Source organism: Strongylocentrotus purpuratus, unplaced genomic scaffold (assembly GCF_000002235.5).
Source record: "Strongylocentrotus purpuratus isolate Spur 01 unplaced genomic scaffold, Spur_5.0 spur5_scaffold_8, whole genome shotgun sequence".
NCBI lineage: Eukaryota > Metazoa > Echinodermata > Echinoidea > Camarodonta > Strongylocentrotidae > Strongylocentrotus > Strongylocentrotus purpuratus.
The window spans coordinates 2,537,341-2,564,284 of NW_022145614.1; the positions used below are offsets into that span (position 1 = coordinate 2,537,341).

General features: G+C 37.2%; 1 protein-coding gene across 1 annotated transcript in view; it reads right to left on the reverse strand.

Moving 5' to 3' along the window:
- Positions 1-5,580: 5,580 nt before the first annotated feature.
- The window catches only part of LOC585666 (melanin-concentrating hormone receptor 1), a 31,737-nt gene continuing 10,373 nt past the window's right edge, over positions 5,581-26,944 (reverse strand). The window contains exons 2-4 of the mRNA XM_785486.5: positions 20,667-20,827; positions 7,612-7,747; positions 5,581-6,823 (exon numbers count right to left, since the gene is read on the reverse strand). Of these exons, the coding sequence (XP_790579.3) occupies positions 6,261-6,823; positions 7,612-7,747; positions 20,667-20,687 (720 nt within the window). The 5' untranslated portion in view covers positions 20,688-20,827 and the 3' untranslated portion in view covers positions 5,581-6,260. The remainder of the gene's footprint in view (positions 6,824-7,611; positions 7,748-20,666; positions 20,828-26,944) is intronic.

The following is a 26,944-nucleotide window of genomic DNA, read 5'->3' on the forward strand; positions in this document are numbered from 1 at the left end:
TTGCGTTTTAGCCCGAAGTGAGCTGGATAGTAACTTTAATAACAGAACTAGGGCAGAATGATTATCAAACAAAGCGCAATTGGCACCATGGGAACGATTGAAATCAGTTTCATCTTAATAAATATTAATCCATAAAACTATATACGCTGAGAAATGTCATATCGTGAATTTTCTCTTTACTATAAAGAGTTCCATTTGGATGGGGCGCTTTTGGGGCTTTTACATAGTATTTTTCTTTGAATTACTCAAGATTTTACACAGATCTCGAGGAATATATGAATGTCTTTTCGCAACCTTTAATCGCTCAGCTTGAAGGGTAGGCCTACAGTTTGAAATTATTTTGGTCATGAAATAGTCAGCCCAGGTCTTGACAGCTAATCCAAGAAAAATAAACTTAAAGAGACGCAGTCCTCTCTAAAAGTGCATATTAAGTTTCAGTTTCTTCGTATTTTGTCGAGTATTTTAGTATTCATTTTAGTGTTTAATACTATTTTTTTTAAAGAAGATGAAGAAATTACTTTCGACACATTAATTGTCTCAGGATACTTGACAATATCTTTTGTTTCAACAAACTATTGTAAAGTCATGCACACATTGAGAAAGGTCCTTCAAACCATTAATAAATGTGGTTAATGTCGCCATGGACATAACGAAACGCTGACGTCTGATGTCGAGTTCAGCTTTGTGCTCTTCTTTAGAAGAGAGATGATTATTTATTTGGGCTAATTGGCCCCTGATGAACTATGATACCAATGGAAACCTCGAGGATTGGCCATTGATGAAAGACTGCAGATTGTCCAGGGGGAATGGAGGCGACGAGGAGAGTCAACAAGGCTAACATTTAGGGGAGTCGACAGACTTTTCGGAAGTAGGGGTATATGGCCCACTTTGCTTACAGATTAGTAAAATGGCATCCAATTTTTTAATTTTTATTTTGGTTAGGGGGAGGGCGGCAATATTTCAAGTGTCACATCCTTTCTAGATATTCCCCTGCAAGCAATATAGGGCTACATGTAATTTGTTTCAATTATTATTGTTTATTAATTTGAATTAGCTTTTATGACGTACAAAGCATGCATAGTAAACGATCGTGGCTGGATAAATCGATTTTTTTTTAACGGGTTTGTGAGGATTTCATGGTATCACACTATAGCTTTCAAGGGGTACAAGACCCCCAAATATTTAAAATAGGTGTTTCATAACATTGACAACATATTGAAAACAGACTGTATTGGTCAAAGAGATATACGGTCGAACGAATTTAAAAAATGAAAGATTGTTTCAAAACAAGTTTTGGGATGATAACAAGTTTTGCGAGAATAGTAATCGAAAAGTCCCACATCATCAATAATTCATGACCGATGGAACTGTCGAAGGTATGCTTGGTTTAAAAAAGAAATCTATAAATATTAATCTATATGAGAAAGAAAAGCGGTTTTGGAAATGCAATGTTGATTATAAAAACATGAAATATCCTTTAATAACTAATAAAAATGAGTTCCTTCGAAAGGAAAAAAATAGATTATCGGATCGTTTCCAATTATTTGAACTCCAGTACTAGTTTTTCTGGTATTTCGTGAAGTTCAGATTAAATTTTTAAACTGCCAATATTAATCTTACTTGGTTCTTTAGATGAACTCTTAGAACAAAGTGAAGGGAGGGAGAGGGAGAGAGAGAGAGAGAGAGAGAGAGATATTTGCTGTGTTTGTTTGGATGTGTGTGTGATGTTAGTCTCTGCCACGCCCATCCATGGCCATCAGTTGGTGACATGTATACAAAAATTCCCCATAAATCCGTAACCTTAACTGCATTATGCAGTTAAGTTTATTTATGTATTTCTGTGTTTCTTCATGTATTTCTTTGTTTATTTAATTAAGCATTCATCCATTCATTTATTCATTCATTCATTCATTTATATTTGTAAAGCGCTTAGAGACATTTGTAATAAGCGCTATATAAAAATTAAATATTATTACTATTATTATTATTATTAATTACATTTATTCATTAATTTAGTCAGTCATTCATTCATTCATTTAGTCAGTCATTCATGCATTCATTCATTTATTCATTTATTCATTCATTCATTCATTTACTCTAATCCAACCGAAAAGTTGGATTTCAAATATACACATGAAAATAAAAGTCGAAACAAAACAATAAGGATGGTAAAAATGATTTTCTCAACGAATCTATACAGAGTATACAGAGTGTGTGGAACATAAATAAATGGATAAATATTTTGTTGCTATTTGTGAAACTCTAATTTACATTATGACATGCTGTTATCATTTTTTGTGTTTGATCATTTGTCTACTTGTTTTTGCTGTTGCTTTATTGTTTACAAATTAAGAATAGGTCATGTTTTAATGATGAAAAACAGAACTTGAGGACTGGCTAAGATATTATTGTTTAAGACCTTCTGTATCTTACATGCTTATTTTGTAAATTCAACATAAAGGAATAGAATGAACGCTGAACATAAAACGAAGTGAATCAAGAAAGTCCTAATTGATAAATATTCAAAGTATTTAATTCATTCAAATTTTAATTGACAAAATATGTATACAATAATTATATAGCAAAGATTTCGGCATCTTCCATCAAATTAATCGTTCACATCCAAATAGTGTACGAAAGATACACAGACAATTCACATTACGTAAACACAATTAAAGCGTAAATTTGACATATCTTGGTTAATCTCCTTGAATAATTGTTTTCATTTCAAAAGACGTAAACGTAATTAGTATAGGCTTACGAGTTCAAAAGGATCTTCACTGTGCGTCAGAGATGAGGACGATGCTTGAAATAAATTCGATGCAACGTATTTTCATTAAAAAGAACGAATTCCTAATTCTCTTTGGTTATCTTCAAAGAGCTGGGCGACGAATCTAATTATACAACCCTTGATATATGGGACTTTTAAAATGTGCGTGGAAGTTTATTTTCCCCGAGTATGATTTGAGAAAGAGAGAAAGAGAGAGAGAGAGAGAGAGAGAGAGAGAGAGAGAGAGAAAAGAGAAAGAGAGAGGGGGTAATGATCATTGTATTTTAAATTAAGGATGACATTCTTCTTTTCTTTTCTTAATTATGTAAATTTAAGTCACATTACTGTTTTAACATCTCGTGATTTTGAACGAGAATTCTCTTCAACAATGGAAACATACATAATTGTGTATACATAAGATACATAATATCATAAGGCAAAACATGAATATTATGTTGACGACAATAAACCACTATTTAACCACATTACATTATCACAAATATATATATAATTCATCCTTAGAAAAGTAATGCCTCAAAAGTGATACGAGAGCTCTTTTTAGAAAGCCCATGGATAGCCCATTAAACTAGGGTACTCTTTGGTAATCAAAGGAACCTGGATAACGTCTTGTTCTACTTCCCACGGTATTATGGAGCGACAGAGATTCGATATTTTTCATATTTCATAATATCATTTGTTTTAAAGAATGTGTTTGGTACCTTTAATAGCCCACCGGCTCCTGAAGGAAAGTCATTAATGTGCATTTATTAAGTGAATTCTATTAAATAATCCGATTTTGTATAGCGCATATCTAAGTTTGAAACAACGTCTCTATGCGCTTCAAAAGGACTTGGATACAATTGCCCCAGATTAAGCTTGGGTAACCGTAAGGCTTAGTGCATTTGGAAGTGCGGCAAATGTAGATTTATGTCTTGTCAATGGACGTTAGTGCTGCGACAAGGATTCGAACCCCGTACTTTGTGATTCACAGTCTCTAGATACCACTACACCTCTAATTCGGCTCCTTATTATCAATAGCGAATGGGAGTTGTGATCAAACTGTATCATCTTCATCACCATCCTAATAATCATCCTTATCATCATCATCATCACCATCATTATAGCAATTATCATCATCATTATCATCATTATGATCATCATCACCATCACCACCATTGCCATGATAAATCATCATTACCATCATCATCTTCATCAGCATAATATCATCATCATCATCACAATCATCGTCATTATCATCATCATCACAATCATCGTCATTACCATCATCATCTTCATCAGCATAATATCATCATCATCATCACAATCATCGTCATTATCATTATTATCATCATCACCATCATTATCATCATTATTATCATCATCACCATCACCATTATTGCCATGATAATCATCATTACCATCATCATCTTCATCAGCATAACATGATCATCATCATCACAATCATCGTCATTATCCTCATTATCATAATCCTCACCATCATCATCATCATTATTATTATCATCGTCACCATCACCATTATTGCCATGATAATCACCATTACCATCATCATCTTCATCAGCATAACATCATCATCACAATCATCGTCATCATCATCATCATTACAACCACCGCCATCATCATCACCGCCACCGTCATTGTATTGTATTTATTCAGACATTCAGTAAAACCAAACATGTCCGGGGATGCTGCAAAAAGGTTTGAAAGACCCGTACGTGGCTTCATCCCTGATAAAAAATGATATCAGTTACCATCATCATCATCAGCAGCATAACATCACACCATCATCACAATCATCGTCATCATCATCACCATTACAACCACCGTCATCATCATCATTACAACCACCACCATCATTGTATTGTATTGTATTTATTCAGACATTCAGTAAAACCAAACATGTCCGGGATGCTGCAAAAAGGTTTGAAAGACCCGTACTTTGCTTTATCCCTGATAAAAAATGATACGAGTTATCAAATGTAACAATGTATATCATCATATAAAACGAGATAGGAACAAAGAAGAAAAAAAATCAGTGAAATAGCTACGGAGGTGAATGTCATCATCATCATCATCATGACCATCATCACTATCATCATCATCTTCATCATCGCCATTATCACCATGACCATCATCATCATCACCATCATAACCATCATCACATCATTATCATTATTACAATCATCATCATCATCATCATCACTATCCTCCTCATCATCATCACCATCATAATCATCATCACATCATTATCATTATCACCATCATCATCATCATCATCATCATCACCATCATCTTCATCATCATCATCATCACTATCCCCATCATTATCACCATCCAACTGTATCATCATCATAACCATCATCGCTGTCAACATCATCGTCATCATCACTATCACCATCATCATTATCATCATCATCATCATCATAATCGTCATCATCGATTTCATCATCATCATGGCCACCATCACCGTCATCACATCATCATCATCGTCATCATCGACTTCATCATCATCATTATCATCATCTTCATCATCATCATTATCTTCATCATCACCATCACTATCACCATCATCACATCATTATCATTATTACCATCAATATCACCATCATTATCATCATCATCATCATCATCATCATCATCCTCATCATCACCATCATTATCACCACCCAACAATATCATCATCATAACCAGCATCACTGTCAACATCATAGTCATCATCAACTTCCTCATCATCATCACTATCACCATCATCATCACATCATTTTCATTATCATCATCATCACCAACCTCCTCCTCCTCCTCATCATCATCATCAGCACTATATGGAAGCCTCATTTATCAAGCTTCCTAACTTCGAATGGATACTTCACAATCTTATTCTCTAATTCGTCTGCTTCCAGTTACCTTGCTCAAAGTTATTTCTTTATCTTATTTTTTCATTCCTTCCTCTTTAGATGATATCTGTCATCTATCGTCGTTTGTCTCTTTCATGGCAAAATTTTTGCTGCATTTTCCTTCAGGCACAATTTTAAGCTAAGGCTAATACGTTTCATCCGAATATATCTCTTGTAATTGCTCGAGTGAAATACCTGAACATCCCTTGACCTACTTTTCCTTTAATTCTTCCCTTATCCCTTTCAAGTTTCTTCTTCTTAGCTCAATGCATTTTAGTTTTTAGACTTCTCTTTGTAGTTCACTGCCACCTTGCGAATTAAGGCTAATTCATTTCAAACGTATTCATTAGTGTGCATATATCGATATTTCAAAGTTAGTATGGTCGAATAATCCGAATAATTATAGTTCTCCGAAAAATCAAATGTCAAACAACTACCTGTGGCTCAAAATATCACTTGCTTCTAACGAAGGTCAATGGTGATATTTTAGAACTAGAAAACATAAACTCTTCTAGTAGAACGTTCAAATAATTGCTTAATCGTAGCGGTATCCAAAGACGATGGATTAGTTATCTACTCTATTTTTCTCTCCGGAGTGTTGATTCCTGAAATGTTCCTTTTACATCAGGCGTGCGTTCCTGATCAAGAACGACCGATGATGTTACTGCACGTCCTGCAAACGTCCTGAAGTGCTTCTTAAACCCTTCTCCAGCAAATGCGTAAAGGAAGGGATTCATCATCATGCTCACATATAGCACAAAGTTTGTCAGACGATGCACATACCCGTAGTGTGGCGTATCCTCAGTGATATTCGGATCGTAATGGGGCCATATGTGAACAGCGAAGATGGGCACCCACGTGACTGCGAAGAAAATGATGATGACGAGAATGCGACGAGCGCTTCGCTTCCGAAAGGTGCGCATCTTAATACTACCCCTGGAATGCGGCGCCCCAGGCGCGTTTAAACGACGCCATATCTTGAAATAAGAGACTATAATGACAGTTAATGGGATAATGTAGATCGTAAGAACTTTTACCCAGTAATACCATCCTCCTCCTCGACTTGGACGGTATTCACGACATCTCCCGTCTCCATCCAGACCAGTCAAGATGGCGGTGGGAAGCTGGACGATGCTGGACACTGGAAAGAAAGCGGGGTAAGAAGGTGGTAAAGGTTGAATAAGGTATCAAAGGTTGTGCCTAGATTGCTTCTCAAAGTTCCGTTACAGATTCCCAATACATTTGTCTAAATCCTACATACCCTATACCCTGGCCAGAATCCTACATGGTAAAAACTATGTTATAACGAGGATACAGTGTAATTCTCCCATTCTATATGATATATTGTTACAATGAACAAATCCAGTCCCTTTGTTTGCTGCATTTCTAATACAATCTCATACTTGAAATTAAGGCATTGATATATGCCTTCAATTTCGATCAAGATTTAGCAGTCCTCGATCATAAATCTCTTGAATTTAAGAGAATTACGACTCCTCTATTATGACATCTGAGGCTAAATATAGTAATAGCAATTCGTTTTCCCCGTATATATTGTATAGGCATACAAATAGATTATGATCAGGTTTATTCGATTCTCGACGGAATCATCTCTTGAATAACGACAGCAACAAATTAAGAACTTAAACGAAGAAAAGGTTGCATCCTACAAAATATTTGTTACTCCTAGGTTACCAAGGACGTCCCAAAAACATTTTGAAAGAGAGTGGACTTTCCGGATTAAACCTGCGAACAAACAAAATACGCCAATAATGTAGCACCCTTTTAAGAAGTTGACACTGCTATATAGGTAACCAAGACTTAAATGATGCATACACCCTTTAAAAACAAATTCCGACCTTCCTATTTGCTCATTATCACTTCATCAATGCCAAAGCGATGCACCATCTCATACCGATGAGATCTTACCTAACCATATAACAGCCAAGACAGATAGCACATAAGGAGGTGATCGCGATCGCACTGACGATGTTGGATGAATGATGAGTCGATATCGATCAAAGGCTAAGTAGGCGAGTGTTAGACACGCGGCTTGTCGTATCGTCTGCAAAAACAATTGAAAAATAAGGAAAGTTGATTATCAGGAGTTGGTTAATGTTCCCGTCAATTACTTGGTTGCTGGGAAAGTCACCTGGATCAGGCAAGAAAGTAAACTGTTTCTGATCGAGCGTCACTTTGCCAGTTCAGTAAATCGGGTCAACAGGAAGAAATAAAAGATGACTGATGATTGTTTAAACAGAATATATCATATTAATCAAAATACTTTCACCAAACTTTATCAAATGCAAGGAAACCAGGACGGATGTAGTTTGATGTCAATAACATATTCATGCATGATCATGTTTCGCTAAAACTGACGAGCTGAGATTAAAAATTAAGCAAAATGAGATTAAAGATATTCAATAACAAACACATGATAGTCTTTTAAGATGAAAACTATATTAGCAGGGCACTCATAACCTAAACAGAATATGCATAAAAGTATCTCTTTCACTCTGGTAACTACAGAGAAGCAAAGATTTACGTAGAGTCAGCGCGGAGGTGTAAGATGGATGCCATCAGTCTTGTCCCATGTGTTATTGTTTTGTGGGTTTTTGCGAAGAGAGCCTGCTCAAAAGCCAGGAATTCATTCTCTGGTGGGATATTTATAAATATATATATGACAAAATACTAATTAGGCCCCAAACCAATCAATCTCTTCAGTATAATCCCGACCTATAGATTGTGTTTTTTCTTAATCTGAATTTCAATTGCTCAGCACAGATACAATTTATCTCCTCTCTGAAGTACCGAATTATATATCTATATTTCTATGAAATACTGAAACGTCATTTTAGAAAAATGGCGTCAGCTGTTTTCGTTGCTAAGTTCATCTATTCTCATCAACATGAGTCTAGTATTGTTAGCAGTGAAGTAGAACTAATGAAAGAATGGGAGTAAAATTCGTAAGGCGGTCGCTGATAATTGGCAGAACGTGCGGAAAAACACGTTTCAATCTAGTGAGAAATTAAGATTTATCTAAGTCGCTGCAAATTTGTCACCCAGGATGAGTAAACATTGTAACAGCTTTCTCAGACGAGATTCGACGGTATTGACCACGTCGAAAAATGGCCATGGTGAATTGCAAACCTCGTGCAAAACACAGAAAATCTAATTAATTTCAATAATTTATATATCAGACTGTAAGTCAGGGGTTATGCTCGTGGGATGGGGAGGGGGGGGGGTTAAAGTCTGCACACACGGAAAATGTGCTTTCTCAGACAGGATAGTTGATTAACAGATTGCATGGAACCCTCGTGTATTCAAACGCTGAAACATGATAGAATCAAATCTAAAAGTTAACATATCAATCTATAACGTAATAGCGTATGGGGACGTCGAACTTTCTTCAAAGTGTTCGGAGTAGGAACAACACGTATTATGTTAATCGGAAGTTTAATCTCCTCAGGAAGCATAATGATGGTGGGCGCCCTCGTTGTCCTCCTACGATTATCAGAACTATGGAGATTATGTTTTACATAATATCGGTTTTTTATTTCTTAAGTTGTCAGGTATGGTAGCTTTCAGTCTACAGTAGGTTGGGTGAGTCCCCTGCCTCTCTGAGAAGAACAAAGATGGGGAAAAGATGTCTAGAATTTTTTTCTCACCCCCCCCCCCCTCGCTCTTCATGGCTAGGTGACATTGGGAAGGCTGACAGAAATTTTGAAAAATTTCCAGGAAATATTTAGTTATTAACCCCCCCCCCCCCCCCCCTAATGACATCCATGGGGTCCGGCAATGCATACTAAAACCATGGAAAACTATCCTTTCTTTTTGTGAACCTTATCTCGATGAGCATCGTGGGTATACAAAGAGATTTCATTATGGCTAGGCTCATAATTGAAGTTTACGGTATTCCTCGATCTTAATTTACCAAAAGTCAAATACTGTGCGAGTCCATTTTCCATTTTATCTTGAACAAAACGCAAAAATCGTCTTGTTTACGAGAATGTCAGGATCATTTATCATCATAAATCTGTAGTAGGCTATGGATTCTTTTCTCATACAAGACCTTATCGATAAAACATTAACATATGGATTCAATCTTGGCAAGAACCACGTGATTTCATAAGAGGATGTTCTTTATGATGAAACATTCCGTGTTATATCGAACTTCAATGTGTTATAGACAGATTTAACCGATGTTAAATTGATAACAATTTCAACAGCGATTGTTCTGTTATCATTATTCACAACCAAAACCACAATTTCTAATGTGAAAACCCTCAGACTTCGAAAGAAGGAGTGAGGGTATAGAAATATCCCCACATACGCACACCCACAAAACACACTCACTACACTTATACCCACGCACTCACACTTTTACACACACACACGCACACCCACACACACGCAAACACGCAAACACGCAAACACGCACACACATCATGCTAGTACGACTCGTGGTTCATAAATAATACTATTTGGTACTTGATTATGAGCATTTCAGACTCATTTTGTTTGCACATGAGCTCTGACTGCAACCCCCCCCCACCCCCCAGCGACAAAAGGGGGAAGGCTGATTTTGCTACCATGATAATAATATTATAAGTGGTCTTTCCAAGGAGATACCAGCATTCTCTGGTCTTTCACACCCAAAGCTCCTATATCACCACTCGTTCCATAATGATTGCTTTTCACCATGAATATGATACCAAATATGACAGTACCGTCGATTTAGGGTCAATCTCGCCTTTACCGTGTCCCAATTTATCCCATTAGAACGATTCCAATTCATTATCGGGTGAGCTTCATAAATGGATTAGAACCCATCTCCTCTGAACAATCTCCCATGCGCTGATATCTATTTGATCTATATAATTCCTAATTGCAACAAATTAATCTTGTTTAGCATCGAACTTGTTTAGCTGCCTGTTGCGGACATCTTTATTGATATTTGATAGTCAAAGTTCTTTGATGAAACGATTCATAACGTTTTCAAGATGACGTATTTTGAAGGGGCAGTCAGCAAAATTATTAATATCTTACTTACAACATATAGTTAGCTGTTTTTATTACGTGAACTATTGATTATCATAAAAAAGATAAAACATAAAAATAAATAAAGTTGAGAAGTAATGACTCCCTTCCTTTCGTTATAGTGGTTTGTGAAGGATCGTAGTAAACATTCGCAACCGCATAAATTACAAATTCTATTTATTGTTGAAACTCTCCAAACTATTGAGTATAGAGTTACTATGATGGTAGCAAATCGGCGTAAACAACAAATAAGGAGAACAAAAAAGGTGGTCAAACATTGTTTAATTGATTAAATTAAAGACCTGATAATCGTCGTCAAGAACAAATTGAATTCATTTACTTTTCTTCTTTCTTTCTCTCACTCTTTCTCTCCCCCACACACACGGTATACGATACATTTTTTTTCAATAGTTTTTTTTTATTGATTCCAAACAATACAAATTAATTTTAGTAATTAAATACAGTTGTTTTTCCTTGACATAAATTCAAAACATTTTCATTACATAGATTGTACAATTGATGAAAACACACACCAACATGGCCCATGTACACGCACACTTATTGTATACACGCGCACATACACACGCACATCGAAGAAAATTAATATTCCGTCCTTTTCAGTGCATTCTTTTCAGCTACCATAATTCTATCACCTTCCATTTCGTGTGCATTTCTGTTCAGTTGGCAACCCAATCTCAACTCATAGAATGCTTCACAAAAGATGCACATCTCTATAGCAAAGAACCAGGGCGCTCTCGACTAATTTGATTCGGCACACTTAACTTTTCGTCGCCTAATAAAATTAAATACGATTGCTTTGGGGCTATTCGTTTGCTAATTGATGTGGAAAAGCTTCAGGCGTCAAATCCATCCTCCTCTCATATTTTATCTTTCAATGTACCAAATATCTTGTCATCGCAAAAATAAAACTTGTAGTTTGCGTCCTTTCAACCTACCTATAAACAAATTACGGGTAATGAAGCGGACATGTTGGTACGACACATAACGTTTTTCGAGATATTACGCTACAGGGAAACGGGGGAAACCCTTTTTCTCCATATAATTGAATCAATGGAGGCAACAAGTCCACATATTACCCTCCCTGTTCCACATTTTTTTCTTCAAAATGAGTACAATTAATACATTGTTTATTTTGTTAAATCTGCGAGTGACCCGAAGATGATACTGCATGGTGGACATTGGAATAAGAAGCCCAATGTTCTGCAGCGTTGAGAATAAACCCTTCCACAAATTTTACTTGGGCACATGTTTTCCTTATTACTCTATAACACAATCTTGCCTCCGAACAATGTGGGTCGCATTGCACTGATCGAAAACCACTTAAAAGCAGGCTCAAGGCTAGGTGTCTTGTCGATATTGAGTATCATCGAACACAAGAGAGAAACGGAGAGATAAGAGAGAAAGAGAGGGAGAGGGGAGAAAACCAAAGTTTCGATATCTGTTTCCTGTGTGTGTTGGTTCACAAAATGCAAATTAGCTGAAATAATGCGATACATGGTCCTCACTTGAAACTTCATATAGCTACAATTGAAAACATTTACTTATTAGATCAGACGAAAACCCTCAAAAAAATGTTAAAACCGGAGGAATGTGTGAAGATGTCGATAATTGTAGCAGAGTATCATTCGTCTGACTCTGGTTGGACGAAAAGCGATTGAGCGAAACGACCGAGCCGGTAAGAGGAGGTTGTATCATCTTCTTATTAAAAGCATAGATACAGCATAATCTGATCATCTATACTAGATGGTAATAAATTCTTGAATCTGGAAGAAAGAGTAATGTAATGAATGAATTCATAAAATGCGCACAACATGCCATAAAATCAAGATGGAATAATATATACATTGGTTACTATGATAATGTATCAGTGCGGGGTAGGTTATCAAATCATGACTCAACTGGGTATTACATGTAGATAGTGTTATATGAACTAAAATGCACTCCTTACCTCCTCTCACCATCATTTGCCCCCTCCCTTTTCTCTCTCTCTCTCTCTCTCTCTCTCTCTCCCTCTCTCTCTCACCCACCATATATCTCTCCCCTCTCTCTCTCCCTCTCTCTCCCCCATCCTCCATCTCTCCCCTCTCTCCCTTCCCTCCCCCACCCATCTCTGTAGTGGACCCCGGTGAAATGTCACTGTAAATGGTATATACATATCTTTCCCTCGATGGGAGGGGACGTCTACTTTTAGACTGATTTGTGAATTAATGGGAAACGATCGAGGGTTGGGTTTCACCAATTTCAAGATCAAGTGTAAGCTAAAGTAAAAGTATGTAGGAAATGCCTACGGGTGGATTCGGGTATAGATGTTCCGGTTTCTTCAAATGATATATAAAAGGGCCACCATGTTTACCAAGTTCGTCTCATTCATGTTACTGTTCGAATCATAGACAGTAAATGATTTATTATGTAAAAACCTTCTATCAGTTTGGACATTTTTTCTGGTAATGTGCTGCAAGAAGTACAACGTTTCAATAAAATAATGAGCTTAAGAAAGTGAGCACATTGAATCATTATTAACCTACGAATGCAGTGAACATAACCACATTTTAGTTGACAAGCATAATTAAAATTGGATGACAAGAGATGTAAATTTCACGATGATCTGTTGATTAATAAAAACTATTCACTTATCTTTTAAAATCCCTCCTTTGCTTAGTTTTCTACTCTCTGATGTCTTTATTATTGATTAAAGCAAATTCCATACCAGACGTGATTAACTCAAATAATTCAAATGTGTGATGTTTTTCCCCACGAATCCATGGTGACGATATACCAATTCACCTGTTATGTATGATAGCATTAACACAGATGAAATCTCCCTTCTATATATCAGCTGATGCTATGTCAGGAAGGCACCTGGCTAGCTTTTGGGTCTTCAACATTTCCCCTATTATACATAAAATTCAAATACAGTATACAGTAGACTCTCTGACATGATTGCATGATTATCGCATATGGTTAAACGCACACTTTGGGGTCTGAAAAGTACATTTCCAAATTCTTCCTGATTTAGATTCCTAACGGCCATGACGAACTTTGTAAATAACAATTGCAGTTTTGTGACAGGTCTAAATTCCCCATTATTCCCTGCAAGTATTAATTTTATGACTTCAGAAAGAGTCTGTACATTTCCATATTATTGCAGTTTCTACATTGAATTATATGCCGTATGGACACTCAGAGTGCAGCGCCATGATAACTGACAGCCCCATGCGAATAGAGATTATCCGAATAGACGGGATGAAGTCTTTGACGACGGGTCATGTATCTCTTTAATGGCTTTGATTTTATTTTCTCCGCGTGAAATACAAGTTATGACCTCAAGGAATAGAGCCTTTTCTGGGTCGGGTTGTTGGCTCTGGAAGAAAGGGAAAATATCTTGGGGATGAACAAGTAGATGAGCAAACCTGGTCGACGCTCTCTACACATCAATATGACGCCTGAGAAATAATATTGACAAATACGAAGACACAAAGAACAAACATGGGTAAAGTGCTTACAGTGTGGATGCAATGTTGGCGACCACTGTCAAATTGATTGATACTTATAGAAGACCTCAACAGATATGCAACTATACCTTAACTTGTTTCTGAATTGCAGAATAAATCGGAGGAAAAAACCGGCTTAATAGATACATAAAAAAAGCAACTATCAATTATTTCTGCTATATTTTTTTCATTTCATATCTACATAAATGTAATAAGCCTATCCCTTCCTCTCCATCCTTCCACACCCCTCCCTTTCTCTCTTTCTCCCTTCCTATCTCTCTCCCTCTCTCCCTCCCCTCTCTCTCTCTCCTCTCTCTCTCTCTCTCTCTCTCTCTCTCCCTCTCTCTCTCTCTCTCTCTCTCTCTCTCTCTCTCTATCTCTGTCACACTCTCTCCGGGAATCAGAAACAGAACCATGGCCTGTGTGAGGAAATGGTAAATCCTGGCCTATAAAATGCGAGAAGAACCAGACTTGAGAGAAAGGGAACTAGATATATATATATAGAGAGAGAGAGAGAGAGAGAGAGAGAGAGAGAGAGAGAGGAAGAGAGAGAGAGAGAGAGAGGGAGACTTAGAGATGGAGGTAGAGAGTTAGAGTGATAGATAGACTGAGTGAGAGAAATACAGACACTCAGACAGATAGAGAGATAGACATAGACTGACATAGACAGACATAGACAGACAGAGAGATAGAGAGAGAGAGAAATAGAGAGGCCATATACAGGTGACACCATTGTCTATACAGACTAATTTGTATTGTTAACAGAAGGAAGTGTTTCTGGTCATTAATTTCCGTCTATTGATATTGATGGCCGTGAGATGACTTTGACAGACTAAACGGAACCTCTCATGTCTCTACCATTGAATTTGACAGGCATCGATTTACCGGTCGGTAGTCACTCGTACTTTACATTCATTATGGTCACTTATAGTCAAATATATTTCACACCTAATGACAACAATGGCAAGTAGGATGAACCTAAAATGTACAGTATTCAGTCATATCAACTACCTGTTTCTTTTCTTGATAGGGAGAGTGGTTGCGATTTTGGAATAAGGCAATGGATTGTATTATTTTTTAAATTATTTTTATTTGATAAGTTTTTATGGATCCAATACAATATAGATTGTAATGGTTACGGGTTTATATGAATTCTTAAATACACCTCTCATTGTGTCATGTCATGAGATCAGTGCTTAACCTGTTAAATTTCGTATGATGTATCAATTTCTGTAATCTACTGTACCTCGTCTATGTAAAATACAACATTAAAATTTGAATTCCTGAAATAATAAATTATGAATTCCTGAGATTATGAAATTATGAATTATGAAAAATGAATCAGTCAAGTTCTGCTCAGCCAGGACGTAGCATCAATCCCGACAGTGAGTGAGCACTAAGGTTGTCTTTAAGGGGCGAGGGACACCGGTATTATCCGGTGAATAAAATGCAAAATAATAAGACCAACGACACTACTCTATTCTATTCCTTTCCCCCTTTCTTTTGCTCTTCTATTTTTCTAATATGTTTTTATTTTACCTTTTTTACGATAGGGGGGGGGGGGGATTTTATTTGACATTCACTTCTGGAACACATCGGCCTATATAGGTATGTGGGCATAGTACTTATAATATTTACTAAATTGCCAGCAAATACAAAGTATACCATTCTTATATTTACTCTGAGTCAGTGATTCCGATGATACAGGTCTTTTTTATCATCCGAATCGCTTAATGCAGATATTTTCTAAAACAGTATCATCGCGGCTTTAAATCCTAACGTTAAAGTGAATAAAAACCTAGAAACATATATTATATACATATATTTATATTTGTTTCATATGATATTGACATTATAATGCATTTTGTCATTAGTGACCCCGCAAAGATAGATCACTCTTGTTACGGAGATGGCATGTGAGTAATACTGATGGAAATTAATAATCCTTAGCCCACAGAAGGCTTATCTGAGCTAAATGAGTATCCAGCTAGAAGCTGATATATAGAGGGCAGAATCTTCCAGGGAGAGGGGTTGGAATGTACCTGGTTATCCGGGTGCCTCAGACTTTAGAGCCATAACAAGATTGATAACTACTTTCTTTTGCGTTGAAACAGGGGAGGGGTGGGGGTAACGTCGAATTTCACCAGTACTGGATAAACCATTGTTTCGAAACTCAATTACAATTTGTGCACAATATAGACATTTTTTTCTTCCGACAGCGGATAAAAACGTTGTGAACGACAAGAATTATAGTTAGAAAATCTGTGTATTGTTATCTGAAAATTGGAGGTCATCCTTCGTTACACTGAACAAATTCAAGAGATGGAAGTATTAAAAAATGCAAATTGGTTTTGTGGGATGTATTTTTAATTCATCTTGTTCGTTCACAATTAAAGTTGTGAGCTAATCCAAAGGTCGACTCAGAATATAAGATACAGAGGCTGGCACAGAGGCTGGCACAGAAGCTTGAGAACAAAAAAATCTCCCCTCTCCCCCCCCCCCCCCCCCCCCCCGTCCTTCAACCTTGCCCTTTTATTCCTACTGAACTTTTCTTACACTTACACCACTTGATCATGTTGAACATTCCTTCATGGCTAATTTTAGTTCCGCCTACTCCTCAACCTCTCCCCCTCGTCTTCCTCCTCTAATATTTTCAAATTTTCAGGATTTCTTTTTCTTCATCGTCTCCTGTTCCTAACCTTTCATGTTCCAAATGAGACCATTCTCTTTCAATCGGTAACATTCATTTAAGAGGTGTGTATGCAAGAAAATCGGAGTCTTTGGCCTCAATTCGATTTGCCACCAATTTATTTAATCTACCCGTAAAACTGTAAGCGATAGCTGGGGCTACGTTCGCCAACGTATAAGCATGTACCCGTTTTTAGCTTGATTCAAGCAGCCTAAGTTTTGCGAAATTGGATAAAGCAACAACAATGATCGCTTTACCAAAACATTCCTTATGATGTATATTTTATTGTTTTGGAAAGCGAAATAATTTTCGTTATCATTTGAGCAGCCTTTCACTGGTTTCATTGAACGAGTACACATCCTTGAAGAGGATTAACATAAGTTTGAATAAGTCATGAACACTTTTCGTGATTTTTCCAATTTCCTCTAAAAATGATTTAGAGTTTATTGTAGAAATGGACACCGACGTTCTGCTGTTTCCATAATCTGATGTTTACCTGGTGGGAAATACATGAATACATCCGCCTACCCTGCATGTGGATGGATTATCATGGCAAATCGATACATATGTGATATGCGCTTTGTGAGGCCTCCGGTCCTGAAAAGCGCTATATAAGAACGAGCTATTATTATTATTATTATTATTATTATTTAATTTTCTGAAATGTCTGCGCCGTTTTCCCTCATTCCCTATTTTATGTTGTTCTATAAAATGAGATTACTAAATGTGCTTTCACCAAACGGGATTTGTAGCACCTCTATTTTGCAACAACACAAAATCTTCTTCTTCTCCTTCTTTTTTCTCCTTTTTGTTGTTGTTTTCTTCTCCTTTTTTTGTTCTTCTTTTTCTTCTTGAGTCTTTTCCTTCTACTTCTACACCTTTTTGTTCTTCTCCTTTCTGTTCTTCTTCTCCTTGTTATTCTTGTTGCTGGTGTTGTTGTTGCTGTTGTTGTTGTTGTTGTTCTTCTTCTCCTTCTTCTCCTCCTCCTTCTTTAAACCGTGGTAACAAATTCATTGTTTGCTAAAGTCGAGTATACCTGTAGACAGAGGGGACTGTTGAATATAAAGTCAAATTGAGCTCTGTCGAGGGTTTTAGGTAATTTGATTGGTTTAATGGATGGGCAAGCACGTAAACGTATTATATTTTTTCTCGATATGCATATGCTTATCTCGTCTATATCTCGTGTATATGGTACAGGGAAATGATGTGCTTTATTACTCTCTCCTTCACCGAATAGTGCTGTCGGTCTATCCATAAGAAGCTTTTCTATTCTTGTTGGCAAATGGAATGTTCAGAAGAACTAATGAACGAAAACAAATGGTTTTCTGTTCGCAATATTGTATGAACATTTGGTCAGGCACATCATCATTCACTCTGTGCCGGTGCACAGTGTTGTAGTGGCACTTCAAGATGATTGTCTCATCACTGTGTTGCTCTTGCAAACAATGCCGATAGCCTCTTCGAACTATCAAACATAATTACTATTCGCTATTAACTTAGCCACAAGCGGTACCCTATTCTTCTCCTTCTACTCCATCCAGTCCTCTCCACCTCTCTCACTCGTTCTCTTTTGTTTGTCTTTAGTCATAATTATTATATAATAAGGTAGACTAAAGTCAGTATTAAGAAAGTCATGTGGTTTTGTTTGTTGTAATTTTTTTTTTCTGTAGAAATAGAATTGAAACCGGTCATAGTAAAGAAGTTAACTCTCAAGGATTTTTATTTCAATCTTTTTTATCATTACTTACAAGACCAGCTCTGTCATGTCTGGTACGGCTGAATATGGGCAATCCACCCGCTTACATTTTGTTTTGTTTATATCTATATCGAATATTTATTTTACTTCTAATGGACCTCAAAATAAATCAACTACAATACTACTTCTCTTCCTCTTCGGAACCTCTCTCTCTCTCTCTCTCTCTCTCTCTCTCTCTTCTCCTCTGTCCCCCTCTCGCATCCCCTCTCATTCTCCCCACCTCACACACACACACACACACACACACACACGCACAACCCCACACGCACACACTCTCTCTCCTCCCCTCTCTTTCTTTCTTTCTCTCTCTCTCTCTCTCTGCACAATCACTGTACCACTCTATAGTAGAAAAATAAAATCAGTTAGGATTATACCGTAAAAAGCCGATTAACTAACAGCCTCTGTGGAAGTTCATTTTTGCCTCAAGGACTTTCTCTATCTTTTCTCTTTTTTTTCTGGGGGGGGGGCATCGAGAAGAATGTGTGTACATTGACGTGCACTAACGCCGATCTTCTTATATAATGAATCGAATACAGAATAAAGGGCCAGTTGGCGTGACGACGCTTGATCAAGAGGATCAGGAAGGATGGTATAGAGGGAATGTGAGAGGGAGAGAAAGAAAGAGAGAGAGAGAGAAAGAGAGAGAGAGAGAGAGAGAGAGAGAGAGGTGGGGGAGGGAGTGAGGGATAGGGGTAACGAGAGAGAGAGTTGAGAAAATGTAGAAAGATAGAAGGGAAGATACAGAAAAAGGAGAACAGAAAGAGCAAGAGGAGCCATGGGGAAAAGTAAAACAATGAAGGAGACGCATAGTGAGAAGAGATTGAGAGAAAAAGAGAGAGAGAGACGGAGAGAGAGAGAAGAGAGAGAGAGAGAAAGAGAGAGAGAAAGAGGAGAGAAAGAGAGAGAGAAAGAGAGAGAGAGAGAGAGAGAAAGAGAGAGAGAGAGAGAGAAATAAATTATATAAGGAGGGTAATGACATGATTGAGGTTGAGTTTCTGATAAACGACATTATGAATAAAAACTCATTAAACGGTAATCTTTCTTGCAAATGACATTTTCTTTTATTCATTTTCTTTTTTGTAGAACAAAACAATGTACACATCTGCCTCGTTCACAGCAAGCACTAGTATCAGAAATAACGACAATTAATCCATCAATCAAATCGAGTTGAAATGAACATCAGTAGAGTGACATTAAGGTGTTGAAGATTCATCGTCTACTTCTTTACAAATTCTATTTCCATCCCAATATTCGTACGCTTCAAGCTCTGTAAGAGAGAATTGCTGCTTCCTATGTGTTTACAGAGTAACGCTCAGATATGGCTCAATTTTGTTTTGTACATCATCAGGGAATAGGGTCTTCAATTTGAAATGTGACAACTTCATAAAGGACCATGTATGTAGCTGTATGGCGGAGATTCTGAAGTCGTGAAATCGTAAACATGTGTAAGCTGCCCGAACACTTAAAACGTGAGAGTTACATGTATAGCACATCTTCAATTTCAACCAACGCACTTAGATGAGAGACGGATACACAATATGTAAACTATAAAGTTTTTATTTCACTCAGGTTTTGTTTTCCACCTTTATTCCAGACTTCCTTTAAATGATAAAGGCAGGCTCAGATAAAAGTTTCATGTATATAAAGTACTGTTTTTGTGTTTTTCTTTCGCTGTCTTTCATTGCTTTCTTTTTTTAAACAGTAGCTTTATTTCAATCTAATGCACATTTTTGGTTGGATTTAAAATCTAATGCCTTTTACAGATTTCCCTGCAGGATCTGAGTATCTGAGCTTTTTTTCTTTGTAAAAACTTCATAATAGGTTAGACAAACCCCCCTCCCTCCCCCCCCCCTCCCCCCCCCCCCCTTCCACGCCACACACACATACACACACACTCCTACCCACGCATACATAATTCGAAGTGAAACAAGGAATTTGGCTTCTTAAAGTGCGCGGAAAAAGACCATTTTGTTAGTTGTAAACTTACCCATGGCAGAAAGAGTAGCATTCTACACCCTGGATCGCTCAGTGAATGGCTTTGTAGAGTCAGTATGATGGCGGGAAAGGCGTCGACAAGAAGCCCAAGTAGATCAGCTAAAGCAAGGTTAGCGAACGAGTAGTTGATCACGTTTATGCATCTTCTTAAACCTGTCAGAAATACAATCGGACAGTCATTAGTGAATATTGATGATGATGATGATGATCACGATAAATGGCGATTTACAGGGTTACTGACTTTCAAAGCATAAGGTGTATTTTTTACACTAGCTCCATTCATAAAATAGATAAATTAAAAATATATTTTGTTTGTTCTAAAGTATCAACATTCCGAAGAATGAAATGAAGCTTGTTAAATGCAAGATGAAGAACTATCAGAATGAAATGAAAAACTGTAATGAAAGAAAAAGGAGAGGGAAAGAAAGGGGAAAAGCACGAGAAATTCAGAAAATACACATGATGGAAAGTGCCATTAGAACTGCAACGCGTTCAAAGAAAAACGCCAAGCAGAAACGAGTCATAAGATCCTGGAATTCAACTTATCTGATTTAATCATTATACACTTGAAACCTTCCTCCGGCTAAGATTACCATAGTGTCAGTAACACATCACATCCTTCTTTCTTTTCTTTTCTTCATTAACTATTCCATCCTACTCTTTTATTCTTTTCCCTTTTCGAAAATAGGATTCGTCCATCAATAATTCATTGGGACGTAATTCCTAAGGAGTCACTATAATTACCTAAAAAACTAATAATCCATAGAATGTTCTACTTCTGAATACAAGTCTCCCAAGGCTAATATTATCTATATTTTGAGAGTGCTGAATAAACATGACCCAAACAGTTGACACGGCATAGATTCTGGAAATATCTGGTTTCTTGACGCATTCTATTCGGACTATTTAGAGTAAATTGCATATCTCGCAAGTGGAAACGTAAATATCGATATATTACAATGGGAAACAAAATCAGATCAACGTAATCAACAATTATACATTTTTACATAGATGTAGTATACTGAAGTAGTCTTCTATTACTTAGTAGTAGATTTTTTATTTTTATTTGATGACGCTGGAGTTGAGTAGTTTACAGCAAAATCAAAGACCTTCGTCTATGATTAGGCTCGTCCCAATGTTGAAACTAAAGAACAAGCTTGAATACAACATAGTGTGACCATTTTTTAAATGCTTTATTTCTACTACCGCAAGAAAATGGTAAACTGATGAGTTATGAAAATGCAAAGCTACGTTTTAAATTCAAGATGGATAGTTTATCATTTGGTTGTCATAGAGATATAATCAGTGAGGGGGTGTGATATCTCAAACCTATCTACATTTTTCACGTCCCCATCCCCTCTCTCTCTCTCTCTCTCTCACTCTCTCTCTCTCTCTCTCTCTCTCTCTCTCTCTCTCACACACACACACACACACACACGCACACTAGCGCGCACACACTTTTTCTTTTCTAATCATCTTTTTTCTTGCCACCATCTAATATTTCCCTTTACCTTTCCATTTATGTTTCTTTTACATCTCTCCATCATTTTTTCTCAGTCACTCACTCTCTCCCTCTCACATCTTGCCCTACTCTCTCTATTTCGAACTCAAGATTATGTCTGTGTCCTGTACTATCGGCAAACATGTGTGCGGTGCATGACGTGTTTTAAAGTGGAAGTGTAGCATATAAAATGAATTATATGCAACTACAAATCTCGACATCGTGCTCGTGAGTTGAATATGGAGATACTGACTGAGGTACCCTTGAAAAGAAACGTGTTGCCTCATACCAAACGCGCTGATTCGTGGAATTTCAAATCTGGCGTAGTATCAAATCAACATTCAAAAGGGTTAACACCTAACCTGTAAAACCTGGTCAGAGAAAAAGTAATTAGTTTTCACCTTCCCTTACTACACTACCCTATTTCTTGGTCAGGAGGTGCGATTTCCTTTAATACGACCGGGAATAATCGAAGCAGTGGGAATTAGCCACCGAAAAAATGTATACAATGAATAAAAGACGGCTTTCACCTTTTCATCAGAAGCGGAGCGCATGAGAAAGTTGTTTACTTTTAAGTTTATACATGTTTGTACCTGATAGGTAGCCAGATTAGCAATAAAGGTTAAGATTAATGTGATGGTTACCCACACCGTACACGCAGACTCAAGTCTGATTCAATATTAATACAATTGATGATAATTTCAACAAATAATTGTTTACCGAAATTACCAAGTGTATATTAAACGCTCGTGGAAAGTTGCTTCGACAAACTACCTCCCCCCCCCCCCCCCCCGCCCTCTACACCCCAGATGCAGGGTTGCATCAGTTTAAATATTAATGCTAATTGACATCAGAAAACCCTTGCAAGGAAATATTGCTATCATTTCAACAACAAATGTCTAGTATTTTATTCGTTTCCTTTTTCTTAGTCTTAGCTTGTTCAGTGACTCTAATGATAGATGTTTGATGGAAGATATTTTGATCATTAATTGATGATTTGATGGAGTTGAATCTAAACATGAGTCCGAAGGGAATACCATTTTTCACCCTAAAGGCGTGAAATCTTTCCGGATATAGACCCATTTCTTAGATTACCAGTGGTGACGTAGTTAGTGTTTTCTGGAAAAGGGGAGAATTCTGACATCGTGAATATTTTCTAAGGCTGTTAAAAGGTTGCCTGAGTACAATGAAAAGTTGTTAATGTGTTTATCATGGCTCTGTAGGAATGTGAGATACATGTATCTTGTTATTTATGCCACTAGAATACTTTTAAGAAGGATTAGCACATTTATTGTTATTAATTCATCCATTTATGCTATTAAATGAATGAGGCTTTTTGTTCGTGTCTTTATGACAGGTGGAATGCAGAGTGACCATGGAATTTGAATTAAGAGTGGACACATCGGAAATAATGATTCATGATAAATTACTGATGGATAGAAGAGACACACAAGCTATAGAAGTAAGAGAATGAAAGAGAACTTATAGCAAAGAGAGGGAGAAAAATATAGAGAGATAAGTAGCGGTAGAGAGAGAGAGAGAGAGAGACAGAGTAGCAGTGAGATGGACTGAGAGATGGGGAGTAAGAAAGAGGGTAAATGAAAGCGATACAGAGAGGGAGGCAGGAGAGATAGGGACAGAGTAAGAAAGGAGGAAAGAGAGAGAGAAAGGGAAATTGATATTACAGAATTATTAAGTTGAAAGCAAAATAATAGAAACAGCCGGGGTTTGTCTTTTTCGGAATGAGTGATGACAATAAGAACTCTGCCCGCGGCCCCAGACTACATCTATAGTAGATGATAACATGTTATGTAGTAACTTCTTCATATATGTTTTAAATCATCCTCATTATTGTTACGGCTGTCGCGTGAAACGGTTTAAACATATTTGAAATACTAGACGATGTGAAACCTTATACAATACTTCCTTTATTAAAATCCATGCGTTATACAGTGATTTGTTTTTTATTCAATGGGATGATAATCAAAGGTGTAGTTTTAGGATGTTTTAGTGCTTTGTGATGACTCTGTTTTGGGTCAATTATTGCTTGAAGAATTTTTTATATTTACATTCGGTAAGGAGTATGCTTCAGTCCCCATTAACGTTTATAGCAAGATAGATACCGACTGGAGAAGGAGAAAGGTAGTATTAAGTGCTACATTAAGGTGAATATTGTTATTATTCCTATATAGTCGTGACAGCAAGTTATTAAGAATCGGCTACACGAATGCCAACTCTTTGAGATGGAATACTGACATGAACGTATTATACTGGTGTATTTTATGATTTGCACATAAAGCCCTTTTCCAATTCCTACATTTTTTAATCAAGGCTCTAGGCACTTGAGAAAATGATCTATCGTCGTCAGCCAATCTGAAGAGCCTTCAATAGGCCAGTGACATTCATGTAGGGAGATAAAAGGGAAAGTACGTAGCGTTTATGACAGAGCAGAGAACATACGGGTAGATCGACAGTCAAAGGATATTTATGCTGGTGGGAGGGGGTTGAGGAAGAATGAAGAGGGAAGATAATGAAATTGTGATAAAGCGATGGACGAGAAGATAGACACTATGAAAATGACATACAAAGAAAGAGGACAACATTATACAGTTCCTCAGGTAGACAAAGGAACATCCCTTCACTGCTATTATGTAAAAATGTGTAAAACAGGTGAATATGCATCTAACACCTGTTCTATACATTTTTACATAATAGCAGTAAAGGGGTGTTCCTTTGTCTACCTGAGGAACTGTATATTTTGTCCTCTTTCTTTGTCCGTCATATTCATAGTGAGAGATTGAGGGAGAGAGAGAGAGAGAGAGCGAGAGAGAGAGAGAGAGAGAGAGGGAGAGAAAGAGAGGTGTATAATGAAGAAGGAATTGAGAAAGGGATGGCAATTCTCTGCAGTGCTATAAGCCAGAAGAAGAAAAGAAAGAGGTGGTGAAACTAGGAAATGATTGAGATCGTTGATGCACATCCGGTTTCTCAGGAGAATAAATCATTACCAAGCTTCTCAGAATGGACTAACACGATTTGTTTTCCTTACAATACCAAAACATCGATACGACAATGTAGTCCGATGTCTCTTTCGAAGAAGCAACGACATCGTGATCAATGGCCCGAAACGATCCCATAAATATCCAAAGTCTCTCCCCAAAGAATTTCACCCTATCAACAACAAGCATCCTTCCTGATGTTTTATGCAGCCTTAGTTATCATGAGGACTTAGCAAGAAACTACTCACATACGGGTTCAAAGGAAACAATAAGACATGACACATTTTCGCGGTTCTTGAGTTCGAAAGCCTCTGGACATGTTTCGTATTCCTGCAATTTCGGAAGCGTTCTAATTGAAAGATTTCCACTTAACCCCCAACAAATCCGATAAGTAAAATAGGAAAAACGATTTGTCCTTCAAAAACAATAAGAAACCTTGGCGTTGTACTTGATTCTTGCATGTCGATGTCTCACCATATTTCTCACATCTGTAGTATTGTTACGTTTTATTTAAGGAATATTTAAGGAGTATTGACCAGTCTGCCTGGCATAATGCTGCATGTTCTTTAGTTCTATCCCATATTGATTATTGTAATGGGCTTCTCTCTACCATCCCCTCGACTAAATTGGATCTTGTGTAACGTCTACAAAATTGGGCAGCCCGATTGATATTTCAGGTTTCTAGGGACCATCCATCGCAGCCAATTTTGGGATCATTAAACTGGCTTCCTTTGAAACAAAGAATAATTTTGAAATTATTTTTGTTTTTTAAACAAAATGCTCAATAATCAAGCATTACAATATTTGGATACCTGTTTGAATTAATAAACACCAACCAGGACATTGAGGTTAGCCAGTGATCCTCTCCATCTCACATATTCAGTTACTCGCACATTAGCCGGACATTTACTGTATTTGCTTCAAAATACTGGAATGATCTACCACTTAGAATTAGACCGTCTTCATCAGTTATTACCTTCAGAAAAGCCTTGAAAACATTATATTTTGCAGTTTGTAGTTGTTAGATTGTTTTTCTTATTATATGTATTTATGTAATTGTTATTTACTGTAAGCGCTTTGGCCTTTTGGGAAAAGTGCGATATAAGTAATAATAATAATAAGTCAAAAGTGGAAGGATAATGAACTTTCTGTGACAGATAAAAAGCTTCCTTGTGGATATAGCCATTCATTAGGTATACCGATTACTCCCTTCCATATCCTCAATTAGATTTCATTAGCAACAAATACAGGACATGCAACGCGGTTAATATTGGTAGGAAAGTCCGGAAAGGTGCACCTGCTTCCAAAGCTATACAATTTCTTCGGCTGACTATTTTTCCTCTCATTCTGAATTGGATCTGAGAGTGGGAGCCAGAGAAGGGGGTAACCTGATATCACCAGACGAGTCACCTATATTGCAGCATCCTAAGAATCCCTCAATTATCTCTGGTTGAGGTTTAGGTTACGCCCAGAGGTTGAGAGTTGAATGTCCTTTGGATGTTGTACAGTAAATGGTCATGATGGTCAAACAAATGATAGGCATAAAGAACAAAAACGTATGCGGGAAGGGCGCTTCTGTATAAGAGTGTGTGCGGGGGAATGAATGTGTGTGTGCGTGTCAGTGTTGTGTGTGAATGTAAAGCGGGAGCGGGGTGGGTAAGCTTTGGGGGAGAGAGATAGAGGGGGAGAAATATCATACAGTGATCGGGAGATACAGGGGCGAGAGTCTGCAGAGAGAAAGAGATGGAGATGAGAGAGAGAGATAGATATGAC